The sequence below is a fragment of the Gallus gallus genome, chromosome 5 (genome assembly GCF_016699485.2).
Source record: "Gallus gallus isolate bGalGal1 chromosome 5, bGalGal1.mat.broiler.GRCg7b, whole genome shotgun sequence".
In the NCBI taxonomy this organism is placed as follows: Eukaryota; Metazoa; Chordata; class Aves; order Galliformes; family Phasianidae; genus Gallus; species Gallus gallus.
The window spans coordinates 51,440,934-51,456,800 of NC_052536.1; the positions used below are offsets into that span (position 1 = coordinate 51,440,934).

A 15,867-nucleotide genomic window follows, 5' to 3' on the forward strand; every position below is an offset into this window, starting at 1 on the left:
CCTGTTAGTGAGTTTCAGGACCCGTCACGTGAGTGGGTCTGTGCTGCTGCAACGCCCTCACAGCCAAAAGCACATTTCTGGGAAGTCACATTGTTCAGGCTGTGCTCTGCAGCCTCCGGGGCAACAGGCAGGAGCAGTGCCTCACATACAAGCTGCAGTCAGTAGCTCTACCATTAAGATGAGGGATCCCCGCTCTTCTGCTGTGAACTTCATTTTAGTGGTTGACAACTTGAAGAGAACAGAGAACTTAAAACTTGAAGTCATCGGTGTAATCTGCAGTAGAGACCTATGGAAAAATGTCACATCTTTGAAAGGAGAGGGATGACAGAAGAGTGGCAATGTAATTTGTTTATAAAAGAAATATCGAAGGCTTCAAAATATAAATGGTTAAACTGCAAAACTGTGGCTTTTATTTCCAAACATACAATAAATAGGTCCACCACAACTAGCCTCTAACTTCATTTTACATGGAAGGATTTTAAAATTAGTTTGTGCATATTAAAAAAAAAAAAAAATAATAATAATCAAACTTCCCTTTGCACATAATTCCATACATAACCCAACTGCATTACATACCAGCTTACGGTCTTGGCACTGTGATGCAAGCAACCAATTAGAAACAGAGCTTTGTGGCAAGCAATTGAACAGAAATCACATTTTGTACTGTTGATGAAACGTACCAACAATTGAATCTATGTCTGAAGTGTACAAAAAACTTTTAGCATGTCAATGCTGAAAAGCAAGTCTCCCCGTGGGGGCTGCAAGGTAAGCGGGTTTATTAACTGTTTGCTATTTGCTACATGATATAATTTTCATACCAAAATACCTTTACTGCATAGTAACATTCCGTATTTTCAAATGCAAGAAGAAATTAAATGCAGTCTTTTTGTTTTATTCCTCATCACTGAATTTAAAGACGTCTTTAACCATAACTCTGCTTCATCACAGTGCAGAAGGCCCTTAATATTTCAAGGATTTATTCAGGCATATCTTTAATACAAAAGTAGAGGCTGAGGAAAAGCCAGAGTAGTCTATACACAATGCACAATCTGTGTACATTCTGAAGCTGTACCTCTTCAATAACTACTTATACACTCTTCAAACAAATCCCTTTATCCAGCAATTCAAAATACTTTAGATCAGAAGTTTTATATTAGAATCAATACATTATATGCATATAAATACATTTATACCCTTCGGTTGCTGAACAACCCAGATGGCTGTGAGGATGTGACCTGAACTGGTTCTCCACTGGTCTGGGATACCAAACTGTATTGGCAGCTCACTGTGAACCCAAACAGTCACAGTAAGAAATGGAGATCTTTGCACAAGGTAGGTGTGCTACAGCATCAGTTAAGACTAGAAATAGTAGGTGACATTCCGGCCCCTTCAGCAGGGCCAGGGCTCCAACTTTTGAGATGCAACACAAGGGCAGCGTTTTCTTTCTCTGCATATGCCCCGTTCATTCAGAGTCCCAGCAGAACAAAAACAAAACGAACAAAAAAGAAAACCAAAGCAAAGCTTTTACCACTACAAATTTTCTTATGAGACAGGTGCTGCAGCTTTCAAGATCAAAGTAAAAGTTCTATCATTAAAAAAACAAACAAAACTCCCCGCAAAAAAACCCACTAGTGTGCAAGTGTGTACTTCAGAAGACAATAGCAAGGATCACTACAGACCTCAGTTCAAGCTGAAACATGATAGCCAAACTGCCTTAGAGAAAAATAGCTCTCACTGCAAATCTCATCTTCAGTTAACGAGTGTGCTTATAAATACTTATACACACACCTGCCACACGCACACAAACCCCTCCTTCCCCCATCCTTCAGTACAATCTGCAGCATAATCATCATTAGCAACCGCCAGAACGCTTTGGAAGCACGCAGGCAGCCCTGAGCTCCCACAGCACCGCCTCACTGCGAGTGTTTCAGAGGCATTCAGAACAGCGCCGGTGCAGCGAGAAGCGTTCTCAACTTTGTCTCTCAAAGGATACAGCAACGCTGACTCCTCGAGTATCCTCCAAAGGTGCTAGAAGTTTTAAGTTTGAAGCGTTTCTTTCTACAATGCCAGGTATACAAACGTGGATCTCTTTTAAATAATATTGCACATAAAAATCATCTTAAACTTTGTAGTGAAAGCAAGGTTGGAGGACAGTGTTTCCCAAAACAGATTAAAAAGCTACCTGTACATATTAAGATTTAATTTAAAGAACGCCAAGATTATTCAAAATCTAAGCACATAATACTGACAGAAAAATGTTAAATTGCACAATCTACATATAAATTACATTTGTAAATACTTAAAAGTTTTTCAACATCGAATACCCTTGATTTCACCAATCAGCTGGGTCACTGTCAGAGGATCAGCCTGATGAGTTACAAGTACTTTCCCCCAGAAAAAAAAATAGAAACAAAAAGATCTGCAGTCTTAGACGAAGCACTGGAAAGAGTTAAAGCATTTCAGCTCAGAGGTAGTGCTAAACACATCCAACTAGAAGTCCATTCTATCTGAACTATGATGAAATAACGTAGTAAAATGTAGAAAGACTATAAAATTTACAAAAATAAATAGTTCTGAATGCTTTAGAAAATGCAAGAGACTTTGTTGACAAGTGTCTTGATCTGCTTTTCCGACCAAAAGAAAGCAAAGCGTTGTCTCATTTTTAAAATATACCCATCTCTAGTAATGTGTCGGCATCCATTCAATCCAACTACGCAACTTGACGTATGCTGACGTGGCATAGACTCTGATATTAAAAATAAAGTGGAGGCTTTGTAAAAGATCATCTCATATGAAATTTGTTTTGCATGTAAATTCTTCTGACAAATTAAAAATTGCACATAAAAAAGTTTCTTGAAAGAGGCATGAGGGGTGATAAGGGCACGTGCCTATTGTTCCACATGTACCCTGGAGGGAAAAAAGATGATTGCACAGTTCTGATAAATAAATACTTCTTTAAAAAAAAAAAAGAAAAAAAAAGGACCGCCACCTTCCAGATTTATAAGTTTTGGAATTATTTAGGAAACCTCACTACAGACAAGTTATTTTTAGCTGTGTTTTAAATAATTCTTTACAACGTTTCCAGTGGCTTTTATCCTGAAACCAAATGAAAGCGGCAGTCAGAAAGTATCTTTGGGTAAAACAAATATCAGGATCCAACCAGAATCTCCATGATGTGGTCCAGCTCACTCAGATCTGTTCTACATATTTGAATGTTGTTTGCCGAAGAAGAATTACAAGTTGGAAAGCTCTTCAATGGCTCTTCTGTAGCAAGAGGTGTTGGTCTGGGCGGCATCAGCGGGGGGCAACAGAAGTCTGAATCGTACATTGAAGTATCGATGTCTTCAAAAATGTCATCTATTGCCAGATCCTTCAAGTAGCTGGTCGAATTGGAAATCTCAAAGGAACCAAAGACGCATTCGGCTCCCTTCAAATCCTGCCTGTCGTCTTCTAGTTTTAGACAGGGATTTTCTGGAAACTTTGGCTGGTCGTCTCCAGTAGGAACCAGACAAGTAGGTGGGCTTATATCTTCTACAAAGTCTAAATCCTTCAGAATAGATGAAATAGCAGACGACATATCGTCATCTGAAACTATCAGCAGGCTATTTTCAATCGGGTCCTCTGCAGACCTCAAGTCACAACAGTTAGACTCTTGCTGACTAATACCTGAAGGCAGCTGTAGGGAAATCCCAGATGACTCCATCCCTGTGTAGCTGGGAGAACTAGGAGTAATGCCAGTGCAGACGGTAATGGCCTGCTGATTACTCTCTTGTCTCATTTCCTCTTGAATTTGCCGCACTGTGTTGGCTATGAGGACAGAGCGGTGTAAGTTCGGTTCCACCAGCATTTTGTAAGTCTGTAGCTTGGTGAGGCACATGTTAAGCACCAGCTGCCTCTTAACCGGATATGGCAGATTTCGACTGGAATCGAAGGCACTAGAGAGACCAGCCATGTTCTCCTCATAGTCACTCAGTTTGCGTTTTAGGCCTCTCCCCAACATGAACCTGGAAGAGAAGAACTCTGAATTAACTTTGGGCAAGACGGTCACCTCTGTAAGATCTCAACAGGCACTTGCAAAAGTCCACAGCAATCAATTTACTGGTTGACTTAAAATTCTAATGCTGTAAAACACTGTCAGATGGTACGAAATCCTATACAAGGTAATTAAATGCAGAACATGCATCTTCCAACTGCATTGTTTCACAACATTCTTCCAAAGGAGAACACATTAGAAATACAGTAACTGCTGTCCAAAAAAGCAGCCTAAGAACTTCTAATTCCCATTTTTAAGATTTACTTTCAACACTACTATGAGAATATGAACTTTATAGGTTATCTGTGTTTTTTAACCTCAACCTTTAAAATTATACAGCATAGGAGATTCATTAATGAAGTTGAAAGTCTTATGTCCGTATGAAATGAAATAGTTGCTTAGCAGTTTAAGTAAGGGGTGAGGGGAAACCTGGCTGTGTCTCAGAGCTCAAAGGATCGTTACCAGTGCTCGTGGCTACTGGTTCACAACCTGCACCCAACCTAAAGCAATGGATATCCAGCAGGAGTCTTTCACACAGAATTTTAGCAGTACACCATGAGCAGTAAACACTGGTAAAATATTGATTACACACATCTTGATGTGCTCAAGGAACACAGGGACATCGCTCCCAAACAATTTTAAAAATTAAGCAATTATACAGTAGACACTCAGTGGCAGATTAAGGGCAGATCCTGAACATACAAAGATCCAGACACTGCACAGGGCCTCCCAACTTCCTTTTCATGTGAGCACTGGGCACTGCCAGCAGCAGCTCAGCTGATGGCTGCAGCTGCCAGCTGCTAGACTTTTGGGGACAAGGAGATGGCAGCAGGATAAAGCCTCTTTTACTTCTGGGATTTCTCCAGATTTGCAGGAAGCACTGCAGGGCTCCATGGCTACGTTCATGTGCCTGGAGGAGGCTGCTGGAGAACTCAGCTCCTCCGGAGGAACAGAAAGCGTGCAGGCAGTGTGTGCTTCTCAGTTAGAAACGCAGGAAAAACAGACAGCGGGTAGAGCAGTTTATGTTTATAACTTCTAAATCATACCCAGAGTTTTTGGGATACAAGTAGATAAGTTAAGCCTGTTGTAAGAATGCATTTTTGCTTAATGGGTAAGCACTTTTACTACAAAAAATGATTAAGTGAATCTTTCATTTCTTGCACTTCTACCAAGGCTGCAAATGTTCCAAGCTTAAAAATGTGTTCTACTCTGCATTTTTCTGCCAAATTGCCAGAGCAGCAGCTGAACCTCTTCATAAAAATGAGGTGTCTGAACACGGTGTGCCTATTCACGTGCCCACACTTCCCACACTGCCCCCAGCCCTGCACCCCGTCTGAAACAAACAGAGCCAGGCAGTACCGAGCACTCAGCTACAACAAAATCAGCACCAATCCACGTACAAAGTTCAAGTGCCAAATATTAAAAGGGGATGTGCACGTACATGTGGTAGGCATCGCCTGATAAACTATCAGCAATACTGCCTGCGACTGGTAACATCACACACAAACCACAGAAAACTGCAAGTTATGCAGGCCCTTACAATAAAATTGTTACTAGATACACCAATGCACGACTTACGTGAAGAAACAGCATCTGCCTATCACTGAAAAATAACAAGGAAATCACTAACTCTCCATTTTAAATAGCATTTAAGGTTGTGCAACCTAAGGCATGCCCACATACCCTTCCTGTAAGGAACAAAAGCATACATCAAACCAGCTCTGTGTCTGCTAAGCACCATCCTTCCCACACACTACATATTAGCTGTGTTGGGTTTTTCCCCCCCACTCTCTACTCAAGCAGACCAAAATTCATACTCACAAAGGAACGAAATACAGAGCACACGTGGAACAGCAATTCTGATGGTTCATACATTCAGAATACTTGGTTTTGCCACTTTACAGCTGTTAGTAATCTTAACCTCTAACATCTCAAACGTGCTAGTGTTTCAATTCTGTAAGCAAGCTTAAAGAGCATGCAAACGTGCGTGAGGACACGTCATTTCACAGGAACAGCTTAAACCCAAATGCTTAACATTTCAAGTCATACAGTAGGCTAGACTAAATCTTTTGTGCTCCTACAGGAGACACCCTTCTCTCCCTTCATGAAGACTTGTCCTACACTATTCCTGACATATGTAACAAAGCTCGAGTCTGACAGTATTTTGAACTATAAGAACTAAGTGCAAGAAACATTATCTACTCTAATTTCGAGTGTTTCTATTTTACAGACTCCCCACTCTCCAAATGTTGGAAAAGATTTTTTGTGTGGAAGCTTTCTGCTTATTATTATTTAAGCATACTCCTATCTTACATTTCATTAATTCTGCCCGATCAGTTTGATTTTTGCCTAATTGCACGGATGCCTAAGTCTCTGGCAAATAGAAACCAGCGTGCCACCAGTACAGCGGATTTAGGAGTGACCAGTGGCATGGTTGCTACAGGAGACATGAAATTTCTTGTCAAACATACTCAGCTGCTGACCTACAAAAGATACAAAGTCCCTTTGTTACCAGCTAATCCACATTTTATCAGGCCTTTTGCTTTACTTTTTAGCATAAGAATTTCTGACAGGGTCATATTCTTAACAAACTGCTCTGTACCCACATGCAATTTGTCCCCTTGTAGCACTGTGTGTTTAAACACACAACCCCCAACCAAAAATCACAACCAAACACCCTTTTCCGATAGCACTGTCAGCCAATCTTCCCCTCGACATTAAGAACAAGTTCAATGATCCAACTTTTAGAATCTTTTGTTATGGTGGGGAAAAAAAAAACAAAGGTACAATAAGGAACACAGCATATCAACACATTTTCTGGCATTTTCTCATCTTCTCTCTTTACAGTAATGCAAACAGAGCCACAGCACATTTGGGGCAAAATACTCTTTAACTGAAGTTATTTTGTGGAAAAGAAAACAGTGAATTCAATGCTTAGGAGTGCCAAACTCTCCACCTATGTCATCTATAGAAATTCCGTCCCTGACAGTACACTCCTCATTTACTTCCAGTTTCACGGAGTCCATTTAATAGAAACTCCTCCCTGCTAAGATGAGCAGAAGCCTCCATGCTCTGTAATCCTACACTGTACCCGAGTTGGAAAAAAACTTGGAGGGAAGAGGCACGTTACGGGTTGGCAGATCGGCAGAGAACAGCGAACACACAGGCCTGCTCAGAGCTTGCAGTTACTCAGAAGAAACATTCCAGGCTACCAAGAAAAATTCACATTGCAACGTGTCGCGGACAATGCAGGACTCGTGCCACCATTTCAGATGAAAAACACAGCTCCATCTGTCACGGGGTCTGAGAGTGCAGTGCAGCTGCCACTGACACATGGTTAGGAAGTGCAGCTGGAAACAGCCACAAAGAACACAGCACGTGAAAACTCTCAATTACTTCTATGTAGGCAAACTCCCACTATATTTCTTCTTCCTCACCTTCCCAAAACATTTTAAGAGCAAGGTGAGCAACACGTAGAATTTGGAACTGCACAGAGCTTTAATTTTTAGACAAGAGAAGAAAAATTTCAGAAATGAGTCCATAAAACCTGGCTGGAAAGTCAAAATTGCATGAACACAAACTCGTCACGCAGAAAAGCAGCACTGCACTTAACTACACAAGAATTACTGTTACCACTAAATAGGTTTAAATGCCTACCTCACCAATAGTGCTCAGCCTGTACCATGAAGGAGGTCCAAATTATTTCCTGATCATCAGTCCCTTCTGGCTTCTCTTCTGAGGTTATCATTAAATTCAAACTTGCTTAATCTTCTCATGCAGACAATGTTATGTTTTTCAGCCTTAATCTGTCTCAGGTGATAAATGACTGTCTCTCGTGAGAGAAATATTAGATTTGAACAGATGTAAGCACCTCCTAAGTGAAAGCTGCCTGTCGAGTTTCCAGTAAGACAACTGTACTACCTTGAATTTACTCCAAAATTAGAGACTCCTCGCTATTTATAATTTAGGTAATTCTCTTTCAAAGTCTCCTTTGGCTCATAACCATCCAGAACACCAAACGTAGAGCCAGCCTGAAATCTCTTTGGATTGCAGACTTCTGATAGTAACTGACTAAAGCTGATAACCTGATTTCCTGCCCTCCTTCCACGGGCACATTCCACAAGCATGCATCCATCTGCAGGAAACACAAAGGACGACAAGCATCCCCACAGCCAATGGAAGTCTCCCAGAACTATCCAATGTATGCTGCATACTGGTTCTAATGATACCTTTCCCCTACCACATGTATGTTTGAGCACAGGCAACACAACTTCATTAAGTTTTAATTAAGAGGGGGGTGGAGTCTTGGCTAGTATTGCATCTATCAGAAGCAGCAAAGGAAAAAGGTAAGACTGAAGGTACAGTTAACAGCGTAAATCCTTTCCCCCGTCTGGACTTAACACTGATCACTTCAACATGACTTACGTAACACAGTAAGCTGTCAACAGACTACACAGAGCAGCCTATCTGAGCTGCCAGAGATCCCCACACAGCCACATCCTGGCTGCATTTGAAAATTAAGAGGAAGCAGGGGCAGGAGGATTAAATGCCCTAAAAGACTTGAGAGCAAGAAAGTAACCTAGACGAGAATACACTTTAAAACACACAAAGATGTATTTAAGTCCCCTCCTCCCTGCCCTGCCCCGTTTTAGCCAAGATGAGTAACTGCTAGAGGCGGCTAAAAATGTACATATAGGGAGGAGTGCGGTCCTACCAGCTTACTCCCATACCTAAACTCCTATGTAACAACCTCATTAGAGGAGTTAGAAATGACCAGAACAGAGCTGCTCAAAGAAGGGAGAACTGAGGTCAACTTTCGGTCACGAAATCCTGATCTGTAACACCAAGGTCTTTCTGCTACTACTCCGGTAACCAGAACACAGAACCAAGACATGCCACTGTTCAGACTTAAAAAACCAACCAACCAACCAACCAAAATAGAACAGCTCACACACAGATGCACCTAGCATCTTTTCCTGTATTCTGAAAATAAAAATAGGCTGAAAAGTATTCATTAATTAAGAATAGGAAAGAAGTGAGAGGAAGACTGAGCTAAGCACAGAATTACTGTGTGGAATTCATAACCTTGCCACTGTCCCTTCACTATTTGTGGAAACGGAACAAATATCTATCATATGGTAATATTTTAGGGACTGCAATTCTGTTTACAAAGCACTTACGAGCAAGTTTTACCTCAATTTAGAATTTAAATGGAGACAACCTCCCATCTATTTATATTATGTCAATATTTATATTATGTCTAATTATGTCTAATACTAATTCCTGCATTTGGAGGACATCTTCCTAAGTTCCCTACCCCCTTCTTTGGTGCTGATAAGAGCTTTGCTTTAAAAGCTACACCACACTGTCTACGTTTCAGGGCACAACATTTCACTCTGGACAAAAAGACCCTCTGTTGTGATGTGTATTTTCCACAAGGTACAAACATGCAGCTCTGGGCAATTTACAACAGTAAACAAAACACATTCTTAGCAACTGCTGTCTATCACTACAGGCTGATAATATAGCTGTACTCAGGCATTACTACTGTTAGGCAAATAGAATTCTTCGTACTTAAGGAAAAGCCAACAACTAAACAAAAAACCACCAGCATTACTCTCCTCTTCACTTGTGACTGTAGCTCCACACACACAAGCAAAGCTTACAGGTGTGTATTTTTAATGAGAATGCACCTAGCAGGTATTTTTCAGGACTGTGGAATGTGGGTTTTTTTTTGTTTGTTTGTTTTGTTTTGTTTTTTAAGCAGGAAGAAAGGCCTGGAATCATTTAAACTAGAGATCAACAGCAGATGGTAAGAGCTAACACCTGATCAAGAGTTACTAAATCAACGAATTCCCATAATAAAACTAGAACATAATTAAATGAGAATACACATGAAACCAAACAAGAGACAAACAACCACAGTTCCACCTAAGGAAAAAGGACTGCGGAGGCAAATGATCCTTAGAACTTCCAGTGTGAGGGCAAACCAGTAATCAAGTGAATAATTATCAATCCTCTTTTCTTACATGATCTTTTACTTCAAATAGAGATACTGAATGTATTCACCTACTTAATACTGACATATTATAGGGCTATAGTAATCTAGATGTAGATCTATTAATAACAGAAGTTATAGCTTATTACCAGTGTCAAATCTGCACACCTAAATAAAGCCTAAAGCACTTCACTTTATACCATACACCCCAATTTTAAACTTTATTATCCAGTTTACCATTCTAGCCCACAAAAATAGCACCTACAACTGATTATCAGAACATGGGATATGCTCAGAAGGTATGATTTAAAAATACACAAGTAGATACCCTTAGAAAAGAGAGAGGAGTCCAGGCAGGAAGATTCCGGATTTTGCATAAAGTGTGGTCATCCAAAGACTCTCCAGCTATTCAGGGGGTCCAGGCCATCCACAGAGGTAGGATGATGTGACTTAAGGGGAAAAAACATGAAAAAAAATTAATTGCTATGATATTTTGAAACCAGAAATATTAAGCTCGCTAATCGATAGAACTATTTGAACGATTGTGCTACTAAAGCAGTTAAACTGAAATACGGAAAACTAGAGTTCATAAATGCAGTGCAGTATGAGGACCTGGTAGTTCCACTTACCAACATATGAAATGTGAAAATTGTGTATTCTTCTATGGAATGACAGAAGAGAGTACTGACCCTCCTGGTGTTGGGCCTTGGGGTAAGAACATGCACTGGTAACTTCAGGTTATTGAACGCTGACTTCCAATTGCAATAATATCAGAAATCACACATGAGGAGAATTGTGAAGTACATTTCAGAATTAACCCCTAACTTTTACAGGCTGCATAACGAGATCAGCTTTTATGGAACGTCCTGATTTTCCTCATTTTCAGCACAAATAGAACCACTGCAAGTAGATAACAGGCAGGATGCCCCAGGACTGCATGTAATCAGCAGAGCATCATTTTCATCACAACCCTGATAAAGCAACATCTGCAGTTTGCCAACAGACCACACGGATTAAACCGTGGATTAGACCGAAGACTGGAAACTCAGGGAGACATGAAAAGGCTGAAGTGACAATGATCTGAGAAAGAGGCTGGGACATGCAGAAGGAATTGTATGATCCGTGTTCCTGTGGTCTCAGCTCCACCTGGAGAACCCAAGTTCCTTAGTTCCAAGACGTAACGCTCTTATGAAGGCTGGTAGCCTACCCTCTGCATTGTACTTAATGTGCTTGTGCGTATGCACGCATATGTACAGATGCCCACCTACAGCATTCCAACTACTTCACAAAGTTACCACAAGATCCAAGATCAATCTTATCCAGATGATCATGGAGAACTGTATTTAAAGAACAACAGTTTGTATGTTACTTCACACTGCTTAGAAAAAGCCGGTATTGTATTTAGCCAGATGGAGCAGTAAATGAATACGTGTGATTTTAGACAGTAACTCCCAGCCTGATGCTACCAAAGGGCTCTTTCATTCACAGGTTCTTGGAACTGAAAAAGTGAAGTGAAACAGCAGAGAGGTGCTCGTGGCTGATAATGCTCCATGTAACCTCAGTAATAAGTACAGCAATGCCACCCTCCTCCTTCTAGAAGCTGACTTCCTTAAGAAGGAAGGTTTGGGCCAGAAGGGACCATTAAGATCACCTAGTTCCACCTCCCTGCTATAGGCATGGACACCTCCCTCTAGAGCAGGTTGCTCACAGCCCCATCCAGCCTGGCCTTGAACACTTCCAGAGACAGGGCACCCACAGCCTCTCTGTGCAACCTGTTCCAGTGAATCATGAGTAGACCAATGTTATAAGTAACCAAAAAAATGAGACAAATAAGTCATCGGCTTTTTCTTGTTTCGCTGCAGGAACAACAGCTTAAAAGGTCAACGTGGTGATCTACTGAGGTGTACCTGCTAAGTCACGAGGCGTGGGGGGGAGTGCATTCACTGGCTGCATTTTCTACACACCAAATACGAAAGGACAAATGTTTCAGAGTGCAAAATCTTCTCAGTGTTAAATAACCCCTTAAAAAAAGCTAACAAATACGCCACAGCATTTAAAAGTTTTGAATTGAGGATAAGAAAGGCCCAGAGCTCCGTCCACTGTATTGCAGAAGTCCGACCTTTTGCTGAAAGGAGCCGGAGTTATCAAATTTAACTCTTTTATTACGCACTTTCAATATTTCCTTTAACATTAACTGTTGAGGTTACAGCGTTTCCCCTGCAGGATCTCACGGAGCGGAGGTTCCTCGGTTCAGATCTTACAACCCACGTAGAAAACAAGCAGCGTACAACACACGCAGCGGCTGCACGGCACTCCGAGGTGGGCGCAGAGCGGCGGGCGCTGCCGCGCGGAGGGCTCCCGCACGGCCCGGGCCCCGCGGCGCCGCCACCATTTGGCCTTTGTGGCAGCAGGCGGGAGCCGCGCCGCTACTTCCTGCACCTCCCCCCGGCCGTAACCGGAGCCGCCCCCGGGCTCCCCGAGCTGCGAAAAGTTGCACTCCTCCCCCTTCCTGCCGCCGGCGGACCCCGCGCGGCTAATTATAACTGCGCGGCCAACTTCCAGCCCCAGGCCCGGCGGCGGCCCGCTCCGACCCCCCCGCCCCGCGCCCGCCCGGCTCCCCTCCGGGCCCGCCGTGCCCCCGCCGCCTGTCCCTCCCGCTCCCCTCAGGGGCTCAGTCCGAGCGCCCCAGCTCCCCCCCCCCCTCCCCGCGCGGCCGTTACGCCCCCTCACGGCGCCTCCCCCAGCCCCTCGGGCCGCCGCCCGGCCCTGCCCTGCTCTGCCCGGCGTCTCACCTGGCAGCGGAGCGGCCCTCCCCGTTCCGTCGCCGCCTGCCTGCCGTGCCCTCCCGCGCCTGCCGGCCGGGCTCCCTTCGGCGGGGCTGGGACTCCGACCGGGAGGAGGCGCCACCCCCGCCGGGCCCCGGCAGCCTCCGCTCCGCCCTTCCCTCCGCCCGCGGCACCCACAGCGGTGGCGGCGGGGAGGGGTGTGAGTGGGGGGGGGGGGGGGTGGAACGCCGCGCGCACGGCGCCCTCCAGCTGGCCGCCTCGCTATTGGCCAGCGGCCGTCACAACCTGCCCAGCAACCATTTTCTCACTGGCCCGCGAGCCCGGGGGGGTTGGGCTCCGGCTGGCCCCGCGGCGCCGCCCAATGAGACAGCCGGAAGAACTGAAGTGGGCGGGGCTTTCCGCAGGCTTCGCCCAATCGCGAGGCGGGCGCCGCTGAGTCCCCCCCACCCACCCGACTCCCGGCGAGGCGCTCCGGCTGCCGCGGGCGGAGGGCGGGCGGGCAGGCAGGCAGGCACGGGGCGGCACGCGGCACGGCTGCACGCCTCGCTCCCCGCGGGGAGCGCCCGGCCCCGCCCGCAGCGCTGGGACACGGCCGGAGCCGCACCGCGCCTGGGCGACGCCAGGCTCCGCTCTGACCCCGCATCTCTGCCTCCTTTTATTGCTATTATTAAACCTAAATGAAGTAAAATTAAATAAAGTCGCTGACTGAAATCGCCCTATTTAAAGGAGGGCCTCCGCACGGAGGGGCTCCCACAACTCCGTCCTGCCGTGCGGGCGCACAACGCCTCGGCCCGGTGATAACGCTGCGTCCAACGCCACAAAACGCTTCCGCAGATCTCACTTCAATTTCTTTCTCCCTTTACAAACGAGAGCTTTTTGGCCACGCTCACACCCCTTTTCTATTTGCTCTCCGTGAGCGTTTGCGTAATCGAGTGACAGCGGCGCGGTGCTTGTGTAAGGCCGATTTCAACACCTGACTTCCACGTAGTGATGGGTCGGGGCCGTCATCAGCCCCAGCGGGGCCACCTGAAATCCCACAGGCCCGGCCCGCAGCGGGGCCCAGGCCAACCCCGCAGGGACACGGGGCCTTCTTCAGTACCCGCCCCCATTCACGACCGAACGTGACAGAAGCCCGTATTGTCTCTAGGGACAGCACGTCCTACAAGTCCTCTGCGCTCTCCCATTTGGCTTTCAACCCAGGGGCAAACAGAAGACTTGACAACATGAATCTTTTCTGATTCAAACACGGCCTTTCAGCCCGACTCCTCTCCCAGCACACACGGCAGGACACCGCTCTCACGAGCAGCGTTGGTGGCTTTCACGCTGAATTCTGCAGGAGGCAGAAAAACCACACCCCAAACCCGGGCTCTCTCTGTCACACGTCTGAAAGGAGCGCTGGGCTCTGCTCCCCCGCTTACCTTAGCGCTAGGCTGCTGGTTGACAACAGCCCCAGAAGGCAGGAACTGATGCAGACTGCTTTCCTATGGATTTACGCCTGTGATTAATTGACTCTGCGTCTAACGCTCTAATTGAAGTTGGTCTTCTGCCTGGAAACTGAAAAATGGCTCTATCTTATCCCACTTGCTGGAGTCAGCACTATAGTTTTCTTCTGGTCTCTCTTTCCCCTGCACACCTCTCAAAAGTCATTTTCTAATCGTCCAGCAACTACAAGACTTGGTTGCAATTAATTAGTTAATTGAAGCGGAATTGCAGAGCAATCACCGTGTGCCACACTTCCATGGCAAAGCGAGGAAGAAGAGTGCACCAAGCCTCGTGAGTTTCACCATCTCTTTCTGTTGGTTACGCCTCTATGAGCTACTAATTAACCATGTATTTCATAGAGCAGCTACAAGTGCCGTCTCCCTTTGAAGCAAAGCAGAGGCACGGAAGCGAATTTGCTCTAAGTGCTGTTTTTCTCCTGTGAATATCAAACTCTTCTGGTGTTTTTTAAACAATATGAGCCACTCTTCCTTAAGAGTCCTGTTTTGGAAGCTTGCACAATAATCAGAGACTGAAACTACATTTTCTTCATCTCCAAAACTCGTCTGCAAGGGGCACACGAGAATTGCAATACACTCTTCCTTTGTTGTAACACTTACTCCTGCAGTACGTACTTGCTACTTCCCACATGCTCCTAGGGGACTTCCAAGTACAGCCTACATGTTCTTACACTATCTTTTTAATTCTGTTTTTGCAAGAAGTCATGTAACCACCTGTATCTTCAATTATTCTTCCCTAAAAAGATGACAGCTGGAATTACAGCCTGTTTTCCCTGCAGTGGAAAGCTGCCCCTAGCTATATATTTTCCCGTTGACAAGTTGGTCGTGCATCAACATTTACCACAATAATTTTTCAGGTCATAAAGCACTCATTTTTTAGCAGAATCTTAGTTAAGCAAAGGAATAATTGTATTAAAGAAAAAAAAAAGCTACAATTCATACATAAAATATTACTTATTTTTCACTGACTATATAGAAGCCAAGTCACTACATGCAGCTGAGGTGTTATCTTCCTTGATGACTTGAACTATTCAGTGATTTCAGCTCTTTGTGGAACTTTCTTGAAAAGAATAGCAATATATATACATATATATATATATATTTTAACTGTCAGTTTTGTAAGAGACACCTAAAGGAGCTGGAGTAAACCCTGTGAGGCCTTAGAGTTGGATAAGATGTGTACTTCATTGCTATGGAGTGTTTGAGATAAGTTGGTGTTTTGGTACTTTTAGTATTAATCATGTTTCCTGTGCTGTGAAATCACACTCATTTAGGAATTGATGAACAATCAGAATTTGTCATGATCAATCATGGTTTTTTTTTGCATAAGGGACTATACATCCCAGGCCTGAGACATAAGCATCCTTTCACTCTGAACGCAACTCACTTTTGAAAGTGTCAGCATAAGGCAGGATGTTTTTTTCACACTGCCTTTTGACCAAGTTTGTTTGGTTACATGGGAACCTACATCAGCAGTCATACGTTCACATCAATATCCTGAGAGGTGAGACATTCATAATGGACTGATAATTACAGTATAAAACTGTACTA

At 44.3% G+C, this 15,867-nt stretch overlaps 1 protein-coding gene across 2 annotated transcripts; it reads right to left on the bottom strand.

The window, feature by feature from the left end:
• Positions 1-380: 380 nt before the first annotated feature.
• LOC423499 (cell division cycle associated 4-like) lies at positions 381-12,926 on the bottom strand. 2 transcript variants are annotated; one of them, XM_421402.8, is made up of 3 exons: positions 12,824-12,926; positions 10,360-10,480; positions 381-4,004 (listed from the first exon to the last, which is right to left on the bottom strand). In XM_421402.8, the coding sequence occupies exon 3, from the start codon at positions 3,998-4,000 to the stop codon at positions 3,149-3,151; it is 852 nt and encodes a 283-aa protein (XP_421402.3). In that variant the 5' UTR covers positions 4,001-4,004; positions 10,360-10,480; positions 12,824-12,926; the 3' UTR covers positions 381-3,148. The 2 variants fall into 2 exon arrangements, with proteins under 2 accessions (XP_421402.3, XP_046797906.1); XM_046941950.1 differs by lacking the exons at positions 10,360-10,480; positions 12,824-12,926 and adding an exon at positions 5,855-6,746.
• Between the last annotated feature and the right edge of the window lie 2,941 nt (positions 12,927-15,867).

Bases quoted from the DNA above. Each gene is read 5' to 3' on its own strand.
- LOC423499 (XM_046941950.1), bottom strand. From the start codon at position 5,904: ATGAACCATCAGAATTGCTGTTCCACGTGTGCTCTGTATTTCGTTCCT. The intron at 4,005-5,854 runs GTGAGTATGAAT...CTTCTCTTCCAG, and splicing joins GCTCTGTATTTCGTTCCTTT to GTTCATGTTGGGGAGAGGCC.